Genomic DNA, 22602 nt, shown 5'->3' with positions numbered 1-22602 from the left:
CCCAAACGTGCCTAGCATTCCGCATTCCGCATACTGATGCACAACTCCACCCAACACGTAGCTGGGCAGCAAGCGTTCCATCAACAACCAGTATGTAGTGCGAACACAAGCCCCCGTACCCACTCATTGCCCGTATAAAACACCTACTAACTGCGTGCGTTGCAGCTCGCTAGCCAGAAGGCTACCCTGCTATTCATCCCCCCAATCCTGCACTGCAGTTGCCGCCCGCGCAAAGAGAATCCAGACACAGAACGCACCCACAAAACATGACACACCAAAACATAACTAAGCCGATCACACATCATCCCCACCCACTCTTATACTGTCGTTTTCCTTCTACCCTCCCACAAACACACCTATGCCCGCCACGTTCTCTAAACCCCCTAGGTCGTAAAACACTCACAAAGTACCAAATATTAAACACCTGCCCATACCTCCAAAATGCACTCCGACAGAATAATACACACTGGCAGATATCCTTCCTATTCCTTTCTCAACGCACATTTTCTCCCACTTAGCACAAACTTTACATGCATCCGACAAAGCTTCGCCTGTCCTTTCATCGAACCACCGGCACCACGCACCACATGCATCACTCGGCCACCTCACAGCTCCCCGCACGCTGCCTGCTCCCTCGCCACAAGAACAAACACCAACACACACCCACAAACACTCACCTCTAATCCCCACACTCCTCACATCAAACAACAGACCCACGCTATTCTTCTCAACTCCCCAACACCCACTCCTCACAAACAGATGCCCCTGCAAACGTACACATACGTTCTCTCCAGCTCACTCACAAACTCCCTACTATACTTTCCACGCACTTCCTTCGATCAAAAGCAACCTACCCCCAGACAGCAAACACACCTCGACAACACAACACAAATGACCCAATTCTCCAACACTCAACACATTCCATCATACATCCTAACAACCCCTAGCTAGGCAACAAGCTTTCCGTCAACAACGCAACACTCCTACCCACACGCACAACAACTACCATTCAAACACACGACACGCATGGCAAACTTCCCTAGCTTTCCGCATAGTGATGCGCAACTCCAACCAACACGTACTTGAGCAACAAGCATTAGACGTAGCCCCAGCATCTACTGGGAACACCCCCACCACATACGAACCATAGAAAACACCTACTAGCTGTCAGATATCCAACTGGTTAGGCCCAAAGGTACGATCCCATCACCCACGCAATGCTGCGCTCCCCCAACCTCCCTCGCAAATAGCCTCAACTCGGCGAGCGCATGCACAAAACATGCGACACCAAAAGACAGTCTAACGTCGATTACACAACAGACACACGCGCAACAACTACCATTCAACCACACGACACAAAATGCCAACCTGCCTAGCATGCCGCATCGTGATACACAACTCCACCCAACACCTAGCTGGGCAACAAACGCTCCATCAACAACCAGCTTCCCAACAACCACAAACGTACCCACCTATACACTATATAATACACATACCCTCTGTGTGATTTGCAACTCGCTAGCCAGAAGGCTACCCTGCTATTCATCCCCCCAATCCTGCACTGCCGTTGCCGCCCGCGCAAAGAGAATCAAACAAGGCTTCGCCTGCCCTTTCACAGAACCACCGGCACCACGCACCACATGCATCACTCACCCGCCCCACTGCTCCCCGCACGCTTCCTGCTCCCTCGCCACAAGAACAAACACCAACACACACCCACAAACACTCACCTCCAATCCCAATACTCCTCACATCAAACAACAGACCCACGCTATTCTCCTCAACTCCCCAACACGCACTCCTCACAAACAGACACCCCCGCAAACGTCCACATACGTTCTCTCTTGCTCACTCACAAACTCCCTACAATCCTTCGCACTCACCGCCTCCTATCAAACACAACCCAACCACACAGCAAATACACCTCAACAACACAACACAATTAACCAACTTCTCCAACACTCGACACACTCCATCACACATCCCAACAACCCCTAGCTAGGCAACAAACATTTCCTCAACAACGCAACACTCCTCCGACCAAAAAATACCCGTATACACCCACACTATACACACCTCCTACTATATGCGCGAACTGCAGCGCCTTTGCTCAACGTCTACTACCCACCTATCACCTACACAATACACCACTCTCTTACTCTCCCCTACACCTACACGCAACCCCGTCAACACATCCACGAGACATGCCGCACCCACACACACCCAAACAAAGCACACCGCACACCCGCCTAACCGCACAATGTCGTTATCCACCTCCCGTCAAACAAACACCTCCACTCCCGCCATATTGTTAATCCCCGCCAAACGCACTATCTTTTCCCTAGTGCAAATCTCAAACGCCAGAAAAAACACTTCGACGAAGATGCCACGCCATACCCAGCACAACGCAACACACTCCGCACTCAACGGCCTCTCCGCTCCACCCACCGCAACGGCCCCCCTTCAACGACATAAAACACCCACATTCACATACACCCACAGAGATGCACTCCACACGCTTGTGGCATCAACCGACTCACCCAAACTGCCCTTCGCAAATGCAAAACACACTAACCCCACTTCCACATACCTCCACACAATTTTCCACCTGCGCCACACCGCACTCACAATCCCACTACATTCCTTCTCAGCCTAGTCCCTCATATAAAGCAACCCATACCCCCACTAAACAAGCCTCAACACCACAACAGAAAAACCCAGGTTGCCTAACATTCTGCACACTGAAACACGCCGCAGTCCAACACCGAACTGGCCAACAAACATTCCGCCAACAAAGCACGTGTATGCCGACAAACCACAGCTCCATCCACCTGCTCCCCATACACAGCTACTACTATCGGAGCAACCTGTGCCTCGCAACCTACACACCCACCTTAGGCTCAACAACCCAATACGCCACTCCCCTAACCTCACTCCATGCTAACCTCAACACCCATGTCACACAAAAACACATCCAACCAAAAATCAATTCCTCCCCACCTAGCCTTGTACTCAACAATTTCATCTACCCTCACACGACGACGCTCATTCTCGCCATGTTGCCGAACCCTCTTACACCGTCAAACTCCAAAACGTTAGCAAATACCAAACACCCACCCATGCCGCTATAATCTACAACATTCACACTGGTGCATATCCATCATCCGCCATGGTAATCGCCAACATACCCTCTCCTGCCAGGTGGGAACTTCAGACACCAATAAACAAACTTGGCCTGCCGTGCCACGCCATAGCCCAATAAACAAACTTGGCCTGCCGTGCCACGCCATAGCCAACTCCATAGCCAACATAGCCAACAGTCGTCACTTCAACAACCCCTTTGCTGCATGCATCTCAGCTGCCTCTTGTGTGGCACAAGATCCGCACAATCAACTTCAAACCCACATTGCCGTAACTACAGACACACACACACACACACACACACACACACACACACACACACACACACACACACACACAGAAGCTGCCCTTCGCCACTCCACAGCACGAACTCGCACTTCCACATATGTCTACACATTTTTCCAGCTGTTCCACGGCGCACTCACAATTCCACTTCAATCCTTCCAACGCACCTTCTCCTATAAATCCACCCACATCCACATCAAACAAGGCTCAACAACTCCACACAAACACCAACTTGCCTAATCTTCCACTCCCTGCAACACACCACCTTCCAACACCTACCTATGCAACCAACTGTCGCCCTGCAGCCAGCATGCAATGCGATCAGGTACAGGCTTTTCCACCCACCAGGCAAGAACAACATATCTAGTATGTGCGCCATTTGCAACGCGTAAGCACTACACCTACCTTCCCCTCTCCTAGTCAATATAGCACCCCACGAATATATCACCCAACTAACCTCAAACCCGTCAACCCGCCCGAGTCTCTCTTGTAGTCTATTACCCTGTGTAGCAAAACATAAGTATTTCTTTTCATCTTAACTAACAAGGCAAGCAATGCAGCTGTATGCATTGCGAAGTGTCTCCTTTCCTCCTCCTCCTCCTCCTCCTCCTGCTGTTGCTTCAGGAGACATCTCATTTGCCGCTGCTGCAGCAATGACATGCAAGGAACATGCCAAAACAACAACACCCGCAAAACGCAAACAACAAGCACTCAACCACACAACACAAAACGCCAGCCTACCTAGCATTCCGCATACTGATACACAACAACGCCCAACACGTATCTCGGCAACAAACATTCCACCTACCACCAGCATCTACTGCGAACACCCACACCCGTATACACTTACGAACCATATAAAACACCTACTAGCTGGGAGGTGTGCAACTGGTTAGATCCAAATTTTCGTTCCCATCACCCACCCAATGCTGCTCCCCTCTAACATCCGGCGCAAATATCTTCAACTCGGGGTGCGCATACGCAAAGCGTGCTACACCAAAAAACACCCTAACAGGACACACATCCCAGCCATCTAATCTTATTGTCTCGTTCTTCACTTCCCAGCACACAACCACACCCATGCCCGCCACCTTCTCAAGCCCGCCTACTATAACAAAATGTGGAAAAGTATCAAATACCAAATTCCCGCACAACCCAACACAATGTCCAATTGCCGTCATCTACACACAAAAAAACAGACGCACTCTGGCATCTCCAGAACATTCCTTCTGCATCGCTAAACACACTGTTGCCTCCTTAATGAGAACCTCAAACACCCCCAAACACAATCCTACTCCTGTGCCAACCCATAACCAGTACCACACGAAAGAGGCATCATTCCACTCCCTCTGCTCTACAGGCGCTGCACCTACTCCATCTCCACAAGCATAATCACCCACGTCCACAGATAAACAAACATCTGCTCTGCAGAAACTCGTGACGACAACCAACACATCCACTCTCCCCTTCGCCACTCCACACCACGCCACCCCCACTCCTACATACATCCACCCATTGTAATGGGCGACCGCTCGCACACTCGAAACTTAACTATCCTGCTCTTAACCCACTTCCTCCTATAAAGGGGAACCCACACGCACAACAACTACCATTCAAACACACGACACGCAACCCAAACTTCCCTAGCTTTCCGCTTAGTGATGCGCAACTCCAACCAACACGTAGTTGAGCAACATGCATTAGACGTAGCCCCAGCATCTACTGGGAACACCCCCACCACATACGAACCATAGAAAACACCTACTAGCTGTCAGATATCCAACTGGTTAGGCCCAAAGGTACGTTCCCATCACCCACGCAATGCTGCGCTCCCCCAACCTCCCTCGCAAATAGCCTCAACTCGGCGAGCGCATGCACAAAACATGCGACACCAAAAGACAGCATAACGTCGATTACACAACAGACACACGCGCAACAACTACCATTCAACCACACGACACAAACGCAATACACTCCGCACTCAACGGCCTCTCCGCTCCACCCACCGCAACGGCTTCCCTTCAACGACATAAAACACCCGCACTCATATACACCCACAGAGATGCACTCCACACGCTTGTGGCATCAACCGACTCACCCAAACTGCCCTTCGCAACTCCACAACACGCAAACCCCACTTCCACATACCTCCACGCAACACGCCTCCAACTATATGCTCAACCAGCAACGCGTATGCCCCACACCTACCCGCTATCAATAACACAATACACCACTCTTCTACCCTCCCGTGCAGATACACGCAACTCCGTCAGCACAGGCAAGAGACAGGATAACACCTAAACGCACCCATATAAAACAAACCCCACACCCGTCTAATCGTATAGTGTCGTTCTCCGCCATTCGTCACACAAACACGTCCAGTCCCGCCATATTGTTCAAACCTGCTGCATATTAAACGCCGTAACGCACTATCTTCCCATGTCACGACAATATCCAATATGCGTATCGACACGCGTATCCATCACAGTCCCTCCTCATCCCCAAACACACTCTCTCCCGCTTCGCACGAACCTCCAAACAAACGTCATCATACGTGCTGCACCATCGCCTCCCCCACGCAGGCATGCCCCACTTCACTACCTCTCGCCTCCAGCAACCGCACCTTTTCTTCCTCCGAAACAACGAACACCCACAAAAACAACACACCTTCACACCGCATAGCCATGGCATCAACAACTCCCAAGCTTGCTTTTAGCAACCCCAAAACACGCCCACTCCTACGTACGTCCACCCACTTTCCCGGACATTCTTCCGCGTATTCACAGTTGCATTACAGTGCTGCTGACGCACATCCTCCTGCAAGGCAGCCCACACCCACAACGAACATACCTCGACAACACAACACAAGTGAACAACTTGCAAGACATTCCTCACAGTGCAGCACGCATCCATCCAGCTCCTAGCTGCTCAGCAAAAATTCCATCAGCAACCTGTATGTACCACAGCCAAGCGCATCCTCATCCGCCCACACCAATTGCACGACACCTACTATTTGCAAAAGTTGCAACCGGCAACCCCTGCACTTAACTTCCTTTCGCCAACCCAATGCAGCACACTTCTAACCTCTCGCACTACTAACCTCAACCCCATGAGCACATGCACCAGATATATAATAGCAAAACGCATCCAAACAAAACGCATCACCGTTACATATAATCTTACAATGCCCGTCTGCACGTTGCCGCAGATAAAACCACACACGCAGTCCACATTATCTAGTCCTGATGTATTGTAAAACATTCCACAATTAACCAGAACCACAAGCCCGCCCATTCCACCACAATATCTGCCGTCTAACACACACACACGCACACACCGCCGCCGAATATATATCAAATTCCTTTCTCATCGCCAAGCACACTGCCTCCGAGGGCGCGCGGCGGTTAATGTCTCTTTTGTTACTTGTGAGAACCCAATAGGTATCCAGTATAGCAGCCAAGGTCACCCAGCGAGCACGTGTACACAGCCCAAGCTGCAGTGCATGCAGTCGTTCCATTTACAGACACACAAAGTTCGCGATTGCCCAATCCTGGACGCCGAAAATCCATTTTCAAATCCGTCCAGCCACCGTGGCAAACGTAATTTTGATTACGTTTGCCTCAATTGCTGCAAATGGAAGGCAATGCGCCAAACGTACTTCCTCCTGCGAGAGACCGACTCACTGCCGGGAAGCAGTAGACCAACAACAGGGAAGACACAAACAACCACTTTCCACACCAGCGATCAACGTTCTGGGGACATGGTTCCAAGCGATGAGGGAGCTAAAATGATTCCACCAACGGAGGAGATGCAGTGCAAGCATGTAGAATGTAGAACGGTGTCCACGCCTATACCACGCTCAACCCCTATTCTGCGCAGCAGCTAAGCGAGCATTACCTCCACTTGCGCCCTTTTTCAGCAACGCTTCACTCCTTCAATCCATTGCTGCTAGCCTCCAATCTACCCGTTCATATACGGCACACGACACAGCAAAATGATGCCGCAGCAAAACCACCCCTCCTTTAACACAGAGCTCGTGGTGTCTGGTTTCAGACCCCCGGAAACGAAAGCACGCAAGTGTTCTGTGGAGATCACTGTTTGACAATGCTGCATTCGCCATTTCGCGGAAAAGGGATCGGAACAGGCCGGCGTTCTATCTCCACTGGTTATTCGAAGCTTCGTCAGGCGTGCAGTGGACATCCAGCGTTCTGTAGCCTACTGCACGCTAGCTTCCCTGTGTGCTGAAGGCCTGACAGTTAAGGATTGCTGTTGGGTACCAGGGCCGACTACCCTCGAACTCACAGGAAGTCATGTTGCCAACTCTATGGGCCACAGCCTCCTAACGCAAGATGTACACTGCATTAGCAGGTCTAGCTGCATGAGCAGCAGACTCCCTTGGTAACGTTGGGAGACACTCCCCCCAAAGCTCCTGCACAGCCTTTACACCGAGCGTGCATGCTGCTGAAGCATCCGCTTACAGCGTGCCGCTAATGGCTGCCTCACACCAAATCCTTCTTGCCCAATTGATGCGGGTGGCACATTTCCACACAATTGTGTCATGTGGAGAGCATGTGAGTGTCACCATTTCCAGTACCTATTCCTATTCCTATTCGACTCTCCTACAATGTCGTCTGGAGTGGCCTAGCTGAGGGGCCGTTCAATGCGACACAACTCCACGGCTATGCAGCTGGATTTACCACCTCATTGCCTCTAACCTGCTGCCTTTTCTACTACCCTCATTCAAGAATGCATAATTTCAGCTTAGTTTGCACACCTTCCTCATGATTTCGAGAGTTGGTCTGTAGACAGGTGCAGAACACATCGGAAGTATTCTGGCCCACGTTGCCCATATTGAGGCATTCAGGCATCACCGGAGATGGGTTTATACGAGGTGTTCAGCCGTCAAGTCGATACAACTACTGCAGCAATGCATTCGCAGATGCCACGCAGAATTATCTCTAGACAAGAAAGCTCAACAACAGACCATAACACATTTTCATTTATACTTGGCAATGCACAAACAGGGCCAGAGCATGGCACGCCATATGGGGGCTCAAACTAAACACGATACAGCAACCTCGGCGATATTTCCTCCACGCATACCAAATCGGCAAGGCAAGTCGGACTTTAGGCCTCGGCTGCGCTTGCGCGAAGTCACCACATCGACGACGCACTACGCAGTCGACGCCAACGAAAAAGGAACTCCAAAATGCACAGGATGCTTGCCCCTAAGTCTTCACACTCTATGCATTCCATCCGGCAGCACTGAGACTGTAACGAGAGTCCCCTATCATGTCCAAGGGTTATCGCGAGTGGCAGGGCTCACACAACTCGACATGAGGGTCGTTTATGGCCGGTGACCTTCCTACCCAGCCTACGGACGTCCTCGGGACATTGGCTCAAGCGCATTGATCTACGACGGAAGCGACTACCAGAACGAACCTGCAACGCACCCTGTTGAATGTGAAGGTGCAAGACAGCCACGCATGCAAGCACAGATAAGTAGCATTTGCTGCATGCACTAATACTGTAGAGAAATATTGAAGACTTCTGCTTCCGTGTCGGGGATCTACTCTGACCGAGCAAGGATGCTTGTGCGGACTTGCCAACGGCCTTCTCATTATAATACCCACGTACCCGAGAAGGACGCTTCTTAACCGTATGTTCCTGCAGGATCACCCTCAAAACCTAGGAACCAAAGAACGGCTTCAGTATAATGCATTCACCTCTCCACATTCCACAGGTGGCCCAGGGACTTGGCCCATGAAATTTTTGCACCTCCGACACAGGGTATGGCAACGATGCGGTTCTCACATAGACTCCCTGCACGCCTGAAATCAGTCGGTCCACCGAGCTTCTTCAGAAGCAAGCTGTACAGAGTGGGGCGAACCAGAGCCCGAGAGCCCAAGGCACAGCACTGTGGAGCAATGCATTGCTCTACACGCACTAAGGGGTTCTACCGAAGCACCCTATGCATCCGTTGCTGCTGTAGACACTGACACGCATGCCTACCGTCGTGTACTGCTTCCAGTCCTTCCCCACTACGGCACGGTACTACAATCTCCCATTTTAATCAAAGTTTGGCATATATGCGTTCTCTTTCGATATCGTGTATACGCAAGGCGACCCACCAGGGCCTCATGTCTATCGAACGTCCAAAAGGTGAATTGCCATCAAGCACTAAAGCCCCTAATTAGAGCTTCCCGCATGCAAAAGTATATCTCAACCACGCAGCCATCCTGCATCATTCTCTCAAAACAGGCACTGGAACTCTACTGTGCACGATCGGGAAAAACACGAGGACCGCCCCAATGAGGATTGTGAGAGAAAGTCGACAGGAGGAGCCCCGCTGCGGCAGGGATGTGCTGTCGCACTGCCGGGGGTGGTGAAAATCATGGACGGTACTCTGGCTTGCCGGTCCCCAGCTAGGCGAGTTTAGTTCACAGTGTTCCCAACAGAAAGTAGATAGTCCCAAGAATTACTATGATTATAAAGCAGGACTCTCATTTAGAGCAGAACAGCAACTACCTCAACTTTGCTGATGGCCTCACAACAGTCCGAAACGTATTTGCAACTTGAACTCATGGGAACAGCATGCTCGAATTCCCACTTTCGACCAGGCATCATGTCAACAGTTTGTCCTGCACAAAGAGAACAACTCTGCTGAACCGTTAAAACTGGTACAGAGGAAACGCTTAACGTAGAAATGCAGCTGCCCTGGGAACGCCTAAACAAGCAACAACGCACCAAGGCCCCCGACAGTATGAGCCTGCCGCTGCACTAGGAATTGAATATACACCATACATCGAAGCCATCCTCACACTTCATCTATAGTGGTAAAAAGCTCTCAACCATGCGAACACCGATCATTTCGAGTCACAGTAGGCATGCCAACAACGCGTTTTCACCAGTTTGGCGGCTAAGACGCCTCACTGCAATGCCGAACTATCGAAGAAGAGTGGAACGCATTTTTTTCCAGAAACACCTCACACATCCTCCCCTAAAAAAGGCTACAATCTGCTCCCGTGGCCTCGCATTCATGTTAGCGCAACACGATAATGACATCCTCCTTCAAGAAACCATATACACTACATCCTCCTTCGAGAAACCATATGCACTGCACTCTTCTCTTGTATCTTTAAGTCAAATGTATCTCGTCGACTACGTTGTATGCGCTTCGGAAGGTATGCGCTACGGAAGGACTCAACGCAAATAATGCCAGCTACCTATCCCTTACCTCTGTGGAGATTTCCTGAATGCAGATGCGTTAACAGTATACATGGTTGGCTCAAGTCTGCACTCACCCACAGACAGCGATGCGATAAGAAGCCACCCACCGCATTTCGCCAGCAACTATGGTGTTCCACTAGCAACAACGTACATGGCACGAGTCTCCGGCAAACCCTGCAAGTCTTCGTGTAGTTATTCCATTGTCATTTTCAAATGTACGGGCCTTTAGTGCGGAGAAGCACCGCAAGACAACATATCCCACAGTGAGCGCGGCAAGCAAAATGGAGAGTGCTGCCGACACCGGCTTGCAACGCCGGCCGGTGACCAACCCGGTTGTGATGCCATCAGAAGCATAGTCAACATATTCGGAAATGCGTGTGTTGGAAGTCCACGCAGCCCTTGCTAAATGAACGCCACTTGCTGCCATGGGGACGACGGCCACGGGAATCTGTAGTGCATGGGCACTACAATAGGCACTCCGCTGAGTCTTTGGCGAATGAATTCGCCATAAAACAAGATATAATAAATATTTAGCACAAAATAGAAAGACTATAGTGGTCTAACCCTTTGACGTGGGGCTAGCTGACCAGCGACGCATGCCTCGTAGCGAACCAGGCGCGCGGGCACTTCCCCTTTGAGCGGGGGCGACTTTCAAGAAACCCCGCTGTTTAAACCATTAAAAGTTGGAGGATGGCATTTTACAGTTTTTACAGTAATATTAGTGGCGTCCGGTATTAGTTAAGCGGTGTGCACCTAGGTTGCCCAGGTTAGAGATACAGGTAGTTAGCTGGTTTGACTGGCCAGTTCACTACACTGGGAATCTCGTGAATCTGTTCATGCACATCACGAATTATATGATGAGACATTTGGTAATCTCTCAATTTAAGAACCTGAGGAGGAAATTTTCTCGTGACTTCTGATGTACAAAATTGTCACATCGGTTGTAGTGGACAGGAACTACACGTATCTCAGGTGTGACCTCTGGAGGTTTAAGGTCAGGAAAAGGAATAAACACTATTAAATATTTTACAGATTATGGCATTATTAGTTAGGAAAAGGAATTAATATTACTAATTACTCCAAGGATTAGGGTACCATTAAATAGAGAGGCGTAGCTTAGTAGGATCAGTGTGCTAGCCGACCGATCCAGCCCGTGCAATGCAATGCAATGCAATGCTTAGACACTACGGAAATATGGATCCCAGATATGTCGTCAGGAGACCTAATAAATGGAAAAGAAATAAATAAATAAATAATACTACTCAATATATTGGTGATTAAGGCACCTTTATGTAGAAAGCAGCCCTATAGGACCAAAGGGCTGGCCAGCCGCTCGGGCTGGTGCTTTGGTGCTTTGTTTTGGCGCTTTGTTTTGGCGCTTTGCTTAGGGGCTTACTTTGGTGCTTTGTTTTGGCTCTGTATTGCCATCCCCCCGCTTTTCAATCTCTCAGGCACTGATCCCGAGTGAAGGTCGGCGGTCAGTTCTGCTTTTTAAGTCAGATAGATCTATTATTCTAGGAACCTCCCTAGTTTATAATAAGGCTCGAACATGTTTTGGAAATTAACGATCGATATTAGGGAATGCGAGTGGTTAGAGAATGTAGATTAGAAGCCCGGTGCTATGAGATGACATAAGTAGTCACGGCGTAGGATCGCTGCGGATCACACCGGTTCATGCGTCTGATCGCCCCACCTCCACATTAGTACAGCATGAAAGCCCCTTCCTTTTCTGCAAATCTTGTTTTAAGATTTCGCAAAATATTAAATTAAACGGTGAGAAGTGAAACGGGCGGAAATGATACAGATCTCGACCTGCATCATGCTGCAGCAACAGAGCCGCAGCCGACTGACGGCCCGCTGCTGTCTGGCTTTGAAGCCGTCACAGAGGATGTGTATGAGGTTCTCATCGTAATCTCCACATCTTCAAACCATCGTAAAGATGGCCCGGAATCGCTGGTTGACGACCTGCGAGAGATCGAAGGCCCCCATTTTGGGGGGCCCGCAGTCCTGCAGTTGTCACTCGCTGTCCAGCAGGTTGTAAAGAGGTTAGAAGTAGCAAGTGACAGGTTGGAAAGCACCCTTTCGATTCCTCCTGATATAAAGAGCCCACATGAGCAGAAGCAGTAGAAGGAACCCCCAATTATCAACAGCGGTGCGTCCCTGAAAAAGCATCATAGATTTGGCTCAACGAGCCCCCCTACCAAGCTATTATAGATGTGAGGTTAGGGCAGATAGATGACAGGTGGGAGGTCCATTGTTTGATCCCATGGGAGAAATCGACATAACAGCTGGCAAAAAAACCTCAGGGAGCCCATACGGGGCCCAGTCGTCCGTCTGTAGAAGGCATGGCTCGCCAAATTATCGCACGACACAGAGCAGGGGCCTGCAGCAGTACTGGGAAGGGAGCGCGCAGGTTTAGGGTCCTCAGCAGCCACTAACTGCACAAACACCACAGCCAGCATCAGGACAGAGCAGCACTAAAGCCCTTTAACAGCAGCACAACAAAACTAAGAGGGCAGGACACCACATTTGTCTGTTGCTCCAATTGCAGCAAAAGTTTCAATAGAAAAATTGAATTAAGCAACTACCTACGACGGGGCAAATCCAACCCCTGCCCCCGATTAAAAACATTACTGAAAAATAAGGGGCAGAATGTGCCCACTCCATTGGTCCCTAATACCAATAAAAGGAGCCGCGGACAGTGCGTTGAGGGAGCTGAAGGGCATCTGGGAGCTCATTTGGGTCAATTAATTTCCCCGAGGCGCAAGAAGCCAAGACCTAGACCCCAGGGGGTCTCCGGGCGCTCTCTATGGGCTGGGCACCCAGCAAAAACAAGAGCATCTATGCTAACAATGATGAACATTTCGAAAGCACCGGCAGCAACGGCAGCTCAGCAGATATCAGCAGAATCCGCTTGACAGGCTCAGGTGACGAATACACAACCCGATACAGCATGTGCACAAGGGAATTTGCCAATCAAGTGAGCAAGACCACTACGCATCCCACGACTCACAACAGAGTGCCTAACGCAAGACTAAATAACAAATTGGACGATCGTGAGAAAGCCACAACTGCCAGAGTCGTGGAAGGCAGGTGGGTTGAAGTGGTGACCGTAATAAAGGGCTTTACAACAGCAATAGATGACGCAGTGTGGCTTGCGAATAGAGCACCAGCTGCGGCAAATCAGAATAGCTCGAAGAATACACCATCAAGCAGCATACATCAAGAATCACGAAAGGCACGCGTCACCCCAAAACTGGCTCTGGGCCAAGACAACGTCAAAAAGGCTTTGCTTGCTCTTATCGAAAAGAAGGCACAGCAGAGGCGCAAACAAACTCCAGACTCGTTCAATGACAAACTGAAGAAGCGGGCTCTAGAAAGGAATCTACGAACAGAGCGTCGCCACCGCATTAACGTCCTCAACGAGGAGTCGGCTCACAACCAAACAGTCTACACAACAAGCAGAAGGAATTGTGTGGAGCAAGTACTTCCCGACAAAGATCAAGTACGAAACCAAGGCAGCCCCATCTAACTCAGTGAGTTGGAAACATGCTTTAAACTTCAACACTCACAGCAATTTACTGGCACCACCTCTCAAGTTGCTCACGTGCTCCTAGACTTGTTGGCTGGGGCTCCTGGAAGACCTACAGGGATTGTTCTTTATTTCGAAGAAGAGAATGTGCGTGCTCACCTGCTAAAGAGCAAACTTATGTCTGCCGCAGGGCAGGATGGATTAGGGTTTCTTTGCGTACAAGCGGTTTGAAGATGCGCTTGTTCCAGTGGTGAATGCGATCTACAACGCCTGCTCCAGGAATCGTAGTGTGTCAGCACGATGCACAGAGAGCGTGACTGTGTTGATCCAGAAGAGAGGAGACCCATCAAGGTAAAAGAACTGGCGACCTATCTATCTACAGGAATGCATATACAAACATTACGAAGCACTGTGGGCCACCAGGATTAACGACTGGGCAATACAGTCGGGAGACGCCTTCACGTCCGAGAAGTGTTTTATGTTTGTGAACGGATGCCATGAGCATCCTTTCTCAAAGTATTCCAAACTCCACTCGGCGGGGCACGAAGTCACTGTACATAACCTACTACGACTCGGAGAACGCATTTGGGTCTACTCCGCAAAAGCTCATAAACACTGCCCTGCCGGCTTAACGGCTTCCGAAGCACGTTCGGGAGATCATCCGCGATCTCTACAAAGGAGCGAGTTCCTGCATATCGACGAAGGAGGGCTGCTCCGGCAGAACAGACAATTAGATGGGAGTCGAGCAAGGCTGCCATCTCAGCCCCATCCTGTTCAATCTAGCCATTGAACCGCTTCTACAGAAGTTGGAAGCATGCAGCGAAGGTCTAGAACTATGTAAAACAGATGGTAGGTCACCAGTCAAGGTACCTCATATTGCATATTCAGATGACTTAAAGATTGTTGCCGACAGCGGTGGGGGTATCAGCAGCCTTCACCAGGTGGTGAAGGGATTCCTCTAATGGGCAGCTTTAAAGGCCAGCCTGTCTAAGTGCGCTACGATGGGTTGGAAGATGAGCGGGACCTGGCAGCAACCAGACCCAGTGGAACTCAGGCTGCACAACGACGTCTTGCCGGTAGTGAAGCTCGGGCATGCGTATAACTCGAACGTAACTGGGACATAAGGACTCACTAGAGACTTCATTGCGTCAAGGACAATTTCTTCGAGTCATGAACAAAGCCAAGAAGGACATTACCATGCTCTTCAGATCAGTCCTACTCCCTTGGAAGAAGTTGGATGCAGTGCGCACTTTTGTGATGCCTCGGCTCGACTATCATCTCAGGCATTGCTACCCTTCCAAGCAGCACATGGCCATGTTTGACCGTCATATCCGTGCCGTCCTAAAGGTACGCCCTCATAGATGTTTCACCAGAATGGAAGGCTTGGCTCCACATCACTGCAGACGTCCCAACAGCAACGCAGGTCGCACATACCATCCAGAAGCTCAATAGCAAGGACAGCATGATTCAATCCGTTGCAGGAGGTCAAGTGCTGGAGGTCATCAAACGGGTGTTCGTGTCTACACACCGACAACGAAGCTAGCGACCAAGCAGCAATACTTGCTTACCTCAACGGCAAAGACCTTGGCTGCCTCATGAGAACAAGCAAGAAGATGGATATTAGAAGCTTGTTTCCAGAGCTCCCAGGAAGTCCATCGGCAAGCAACACTAGGATCGAGACTGGGAGCGACGGCAGCTATGTGGTTATGACAGCAGATGGCTCTGATGTAGACCAGCAACCTCTCATTAAAAGTATCAAGCAGCATATGCCGAGGCGGCAACGCGGTGGGTGGAAGGAGCACGTAGACAAAGAAAATCAGTGGCCCACCAAACAGCAGCTTGCAGTGCCCTCCTGAGGCGACCGACCTGGCTGGAGGGGGAAGAGGTAATCTTCGCCCTGAGATCTCGCTTTGCGGAACTTTCTACATGACCGTATACGGAGATCAAAGCTTCAAAGGTATCTTGTTGTCGTCACTGCACAGCAGATCCTGAAACACTTGCGCATGAGCTTAACCAGTGTCCTCACCGCCTTGACAGCCAGATCAAAGACAGACATAACAAGGCCTTGGAGAGGGCTACAACGGCAATCTAGCGGAGCGTAGTGGACGGGGGAAAGACTCTACAAATCGATAGCCGTCCAACGGATATGAGGACCCTTTTGAGGTCGGACAGCATACTAAGAGGCGACAAGCGCAGGCGAATAGCAATAGCTGACCTAGCTATTCGAAGTCTTCGAAGTCTACAAGAGGAACTGGCTTGGAGCAGCTCGCCTCCAAAAAGAAAAGTATCAAAGCCTCAAGAAGCACTATGGAAAACGTGGATATAAGGTGTCAGTACACGCATTAGTGTAGGGGACCCTTCGGTGGATAGCAAGAGAAAACAGACGAGTGCTTACACAAGCCCTTGGTCTCAATGACTGCACAGTGTGTGTTACACAACGCGAAATTAGCACTGACAGTATCCGCCTGAGCTATAGCATTTGGGGTTTTCACACAACAGATAAGGGCACGACGCTAGAGAGGGGAAGAGGCCGCTATCGCGCTCCCACATCTAAAGTTTCCAAGATACAGTGATGTAGTAATAAGCCACCAACATTAACACACTCGGTAGCACTATGGGAATATAAAGACGCGTGAAGACGGTTGGCCCGGATCCTGGGCCCGCCGTAGGAGATGGTGCTCCCTCGCATCTCCTTTTAAGCTTTTTAGATCGAGGCGGCAACGCCCAACTCCAAAACCCAGCTCTCAAATTTTACACGTATTGTCAGTTTGGTAGGACTGCCGGTTCATTACACCAGTCGAGCTGCCACCACTGCGATATCCGAGCTGCTACTGTCACCAAAAACTACATTGCAAGAACTATTTGCGTATAAACAGCGTCACCGCATAAAATATGCATTAAATATGAACTTACCGTTCAACTTCAGAGAAGGTAATGAACCGAATTGTCCGAAGTTGTGTTACCGGAGTCCTCGATGGCATCCTCGAACTACAGCGACATGCAGTGGAGCTACATGAGACTACCCAAGGTTGAAGCCCTTTATAAGGAGCCTACATCCCTCCCCAGTCTTGATGAGCAATGCGAGCTGTGACTAAGAACAAGAAGGCTTGTTTGTACAAGTATTTGGAGATGCTTGTAACTTTACTTGCAGCAAGGGTGGTTGCAACTCATCGGTGTCCCCTCCACGTCTCACGTTGCCATAGGCTTGTGAGCCGCTTCTAACAAGACACCTGGAGAGTGACGACGGCAGTCAGTTGCATAAAAACACGTTCTCCTCTTCATTTTATCTCCATTTCAGTTCACAGTATTTCGTGGGTGAGTTAGCACTCGATCTTTCCCTGCGTGCAGATGTAAACACCGAGAATCACCGCCACACACGGGCTGCCCCCTCCGTCACAATGAGTATTACTGAAGTGTTTGGAACGGATCCGGTTATGGGAGCATATGGATAGTAGAGCTGTGAGTGAGTGAGTACAATGCAATGCAAACAGGAGACCCGGTGGTGTAGTGAACAGCCCAGTCACTCAGCTGACACCATGTGAATCTGTGCGCCTTAGGTGTACATTACTTATCTAACGCGAGTTTCTATATCTGTCCGTCTCACCTAAAGGGAGGAAGCGCTGCTCTCCTGACCCTCAAAGTGGCAAGCGTTGCGGGTCCGCCAGCACCAAATCCTGTAGGCACCACTTGCTCATTCCACCACAATTGTGGTATAAAAGCTCCTTATAAAGTACTACGTATTGTATATACTGTAATTTATGACAAGTTCACTCGCCACAGACTCATCGGAGAGCCCCTTGTAGTGTACGTACACCAGCAGCCGGCAGAATCGCCCCTCAGAATGCTAGGACGACGTATCGAACGGCGCACCTACTACAATAAAAGTATCATTAGGAACTGAAGAAGCGCAAAAAAGGAGGAGTTCAAGAAGAACGATTCTGTGAAGCACCGCCTGGCGAGTAAACAAGGCGACCACGCGCATACCGGGGACCCCAGACAAGTGCGAAGCAGAGATGGGGACAGCGTGGGCGAAACCCTCATCCACAGATCATCCTCAAGTTCATTTATCATAGCTCTCATTAATGGCCAGGAGTTGCTAGCAGTACTCCGTGAAGTTTGCTTTGTGGCTCTGACCTATGAAGCGATGGCATAAAATCTTCGAGTTCCTTTGGTGCAGTCACTAGGGCTAAGCTTCGAGCATGGTAGACAGAATCCGGGGAGGGCTCAGAATATTGGCATACAGTGCGAGCTTAGTCCAGAAGTGAGAAATATGGCCATGATAAGTTTTACGTTTGGCCAGACCACCATAGCATCCTCCTAGGCTTGCGTTGGCCGACACACTGGAGGGCGCAGATGCTTCCGGCTGATGGCATCATTGACGTTTATGTGCAACGAAAAGAGGAGTTAGAGCACCACACAGCGCTGCCAGGCGCATTTTCATCATCTACGGTCTAAGTAGTGGAATCACTGTCCCTATCAGAAAGGAGAGGCGACGGTCCCATGCAGTGCATCAGCACTCTGGGGAGGGTTCCCCTTTTAAAATATTTGATTCCATTTAGACGTGATGAGCAGCAGAAATGGGCACAATTGGAAAAAGGGCTCTCATGTGTATTGAGTAACAATGCGTTACTAGCGGTCCGGCCACCTGCTGGACGTTCCATGCACCGCGTTGCACTCATCTCTGGTACAGTCTCAAGGTACCGGTGATCCCGCGATTTTGGAAATGAATTCGCGTGGCAAACAGATGGAATGCTAATAAAGCGCAAAGTCCAACAGTAATCTATTCCGTTTGGGCACAATCAGGTAGTAGAGATGGAAAAAAAGAGCAGGTTGTGCATATTTGTAGATTTCAAGCGCCAAACCTCAGCAAGGTGAACCACTATCAGCTGCCCAGTACCGAGCTGTTGGAGTGTCTAAATGGTTCTGCACTATATTCTTCATAGATTGCATATGCTGTTTTAGAGCGACACAACTGAGTTTCATTCGGAAACTTGAACATTCGAGGACGCGTTTATGGCCTTGGGGCCCGTGGCAAAGGGCATCGACCAACCAGCAACAACAACAGCAAACAGCAAACAACAAACAACAAACAACAAACGACAAACAACAAACAACAACAACAAACAACAACAAACAACAACAAACAACGAACAACAAACAGCAAACAACAAACAACAAACACACACATACACACACACACACACACACACACACACACACACACACACACACACACACACACACACACACACACACACACAGGTCTATCCATATCTGTTGAAGTTAAATACCATTCGAAGGTGGGTGCTACCGTAGATCACTCGTACAGACGTTCAGGGGTTCTTCGACCTCGTATGGTACCGCAACTGCAATTACATCCCTCGTCTCACCCGCATCACCAACCCTGCTCCCCGCACTCCAACCACAGTTGGGCAGCCCCATGGGGCCCCCAATTTGAAAGGCCCCAGGGGCCGGAGGAGGGCCCCTCGGATCTAGATGAGGACGTTAACGAACTCATTTGGACTGAGTGAGACTTCAGTCGCTCAAAGCTCCATCCGATACCTGTCGACATCTGCCAGAAACGAGCTCGAGCTCCTAGATTTCGGCAACCTTTTCTCTTTAAAACCAACGCGGCAAAGCTTGTAGGGTGGTACTCTCTTGGCAAGCCAACAACCCGGAACCACGCTAAATCCCTGCCTGCTACCCACATTGTTTCGCAAACAGATAGCAACACCAAGCACATGATAAAGGGCTCTACGAGGTGTGTCGGGTAGTAAAAGAGTTTCGACACTAACATGGCAGACACGAAACTGTTGAAATTCATCATCAATCCATGATCCCAGTTGAAGGATTTTCGAGAATGCAATAGAGGAGGAGTTGGTCGGTGGCGTTGGCTCCCCAGGGAGTACGACCTTCCCGTGAATTACACTAAAGGCATCGCCAAGGTGGTCGCTGCGGCACTCCCCCGACTCCCACTAATTAGACACTGTGTGGTGTAACTGCATTTGTGTGTTATTCTTCTGATTAATAGTACTTCTCAAGTACCCATTTGGCTGTATGTATCGCTAAGCTCTTCAGCGGCCAACAGGTGGAGCTCTAGAACCGCGACGGTGAGCTTTCTACCAGACGAAGAGTTTAGTCCCCCAAATCGGAGGAATACGTTGTCGCTCCCCCGGCATATCAGGAAAGGCCATGAAAGTGTCTCAAACGCTAACTTTTATAGGTTGTACCTGCTCCCGAACACATGTTTAATGACATATCAGTGAATTGTAGAGAGGGTCTACCGTCGAAGGGAAGTTCCTTTCGCAATTGCGTCAACGTGGAGAGTCTCTTAGTATGACCATTTCACTCCCTGTTGTAGATCGGTCACCGCAGAGGGCGTTGCCCAACTTTCCATTAATCATGTCTGGAAGTTTCATGGTTTTCCGAAAAGTATCGTCACTGCTACGTATCCAATGTTTGTTATTACCTCGTAGTGTTTATTCATTTTGAGGCGTAATACAGGCCATACGACAACCGCTGTATCACGAGGCAGACGATCAAAAGAAAGCAGGACCAGCAGACTGGTTCAGTCTGCTGGTCCTGCTTATATTTTTCATTTCAAATACTACATCGGGTGGAATTCATCAGTGGCTGGACTGTGGCTTGATTTGGATCTGGTAGGGAGCAGTCCTGCATCTGTTCCTCCTTGACATTGCCGATCTATAGGGATACCCTTGTTGGCTGACCTGGCGTTAGATCTGGCTGCCAGAAGCCAGATCCGTAAGCCCTGCACAGCTCTCTCCGGCACGGGATCGTATGAAGAAGGAGCAGACATACCAGGCTAGAAACTACGACGGAAGGCATTGAGCAGTTCTTCTCAACTTAGGCAACTTGGATTTGGTGGATGTGGACGCCGTCAGTAGAGTGCAGCAAGGTGATTAGCAGAAGTATTTTCAGGAAAATCCATTAGCCTGTACCGTTGTTCTACTTCCAACATGGGCATGTCACCACAAGCTTACGGTAGGATTTCCAAAACGGTACAGTGCTCTATTGCCGCGAGGTGCCAGCAACGTCACGGTGAAAACTCGCAACTTTAAGAGACTGATATCTTAAACACTCTTGAAACAATTCGCACTCATCCGACAAAACTAGCATATTACTCCAGATTCGCAGGAGAACTCCAACCTGAGGGCACATCTGGATATGATTGTCAAGCAGTTACTCCTCGAGAACATTCGCATACCGTCCTTGCTTCGTCAGGCACTCTTGATGGGGGTGACGTGAGCAGGGTAGCTTTGAGACCCCTCAGGTGTATCTAATCATTTGAGAATTGTTGCCGCTCGGCAATCCAGGAATCCGCATGGTCCAACTATTCCTATTGCTGTGATGCACGTCCCGACCACTAAGTCCAGCTAGCAATTTTCAACGTTGCGCATATCCGAAGCCCTTGTGTGGACAACCTGGGGCATTGGCTTGAGTCACTGCGGTGCACGGTGCTCTCAAAAAGCCCATTATTACGTTCTGTGGTCGGCTGTTTCGCAAAAGGCTCGGAGGCGCTAACCTAGCAAGCAGGACTAACCGAATAGAGAAGCAGATCAAGACAGAGTTAGTCATATTGCACAACAGGAAGTGGTATTCTATTCAGCCCCTCCAATACCAGGGGTTCACTAGTTGCGCCATGCTAGTACAGGCTAGTGCAGGCTACAAGCGGTTGGGAGGGGAAACGAAGTGGGTCGAGGAGCGGAGGCAGCGGAAGATTGCTTGTGCCACACAGCAACAGAAATAACTCACAACTCAGAGCAGCCATACTCAAGGCCGATAATTTTACACGTCGTGAACTGCTTTTACGAAGAAGTTCATGTGTAGCACTCCTTCGCGATGGTGGCAAATTCCTGCACACAAGGACCACATGAATCATTACGAGGCCCGGGTAAACAGGCTATAAAAGCAAAAGCTTTCAACGACTGTCTGCAATGTCTGTAGATACAGCCAAGACAGCTTGCTTGTGCTTGTAATTGCAAGTGTTCTGCTCCTTCACGTCCAGTGAGGAATTCATGGAATACCTCCTCCCCCGCAGCTACGAAAGTTTGAGGCGCTGTGCTCAAGACGTCTGGAGACTGAGATAGGAGATCACATGCATTTTAAAATGCCACAATCTGGACAGTTTCCCGTCCTCTAAAGCTCACAGTGTGCCTCATACCTGGTCTAAGCTCCCCGTACACTGAGACTGGGCAAACAACAGCCAAGACGCCTAAATGATAGGGTAGGAAACCAGCTGCTCTACATCAGTTAGCGTTAGTTCTTCGACTCATCTGTAGTTTGCAGCAGATTCCTTGACTCGAGTTTCAGCGACGGCTTTTTGCCGTGGCACGATAGCCATCGTTACTACTGCGGTCCTCTCTTTAGACCGAAGACGTCAGATGCAATCGTTA

At 49.8% G+C, this 22602-nt stretch overlaps 1 protein-coding gene across 1 annotated transcript; it reads right to left on the bottom strand.

Annotated features, from left to right (window-relative positions):
- Positions 1-1542: 1542 nt before the first annotated feature.
- Positions 1543-6995, bottom strand: EMWEY_00021260 (hypothetical protein; the record flags this gene model as incomplete). Its single annotated transcript, XM_013480497.1, has 15 exons — positions 1543-1609; positions 1807-1889; positions 2332-2461; positions 2541-2608; positions 2894-2945; positions 3567-3599; positions 3884-4136; positions 4346-4417; positions 4616-4924; positions 5408-5445; positions 5635-5723; positions 5981-6093; positions 6183-6243; positions 6610-6740; positions 6893-6995. 15 exons carry the CDS (start codon positions 6993-6995, stop codon positions 1543-1545), a joined length of 1602 nt encoding a protein of 533 aa, XP_013335951.1.
- Positions 6996-22602: the final 15607 nt, after the last annotated feature.

This window comes from Eimeria maxima, genomic scaffold, assembly GCF_000499605.1.
Source record: "Eimeria maxima Weybridge genomic scaffold, Emw_scaff199, whole genome shotgun sequence".
Taxonomy (NCBI): domain Eukaryota; phylum Apicomplexa; class Conoidasida; order Eucoccidiorida; family Eimeriidae; genus Eimeria; species Eimeria maxima.
Note: the sequence above shows the minus strand (reverse complement) of the source record. Positions and strands in the feature narration are given on the sequence as shown.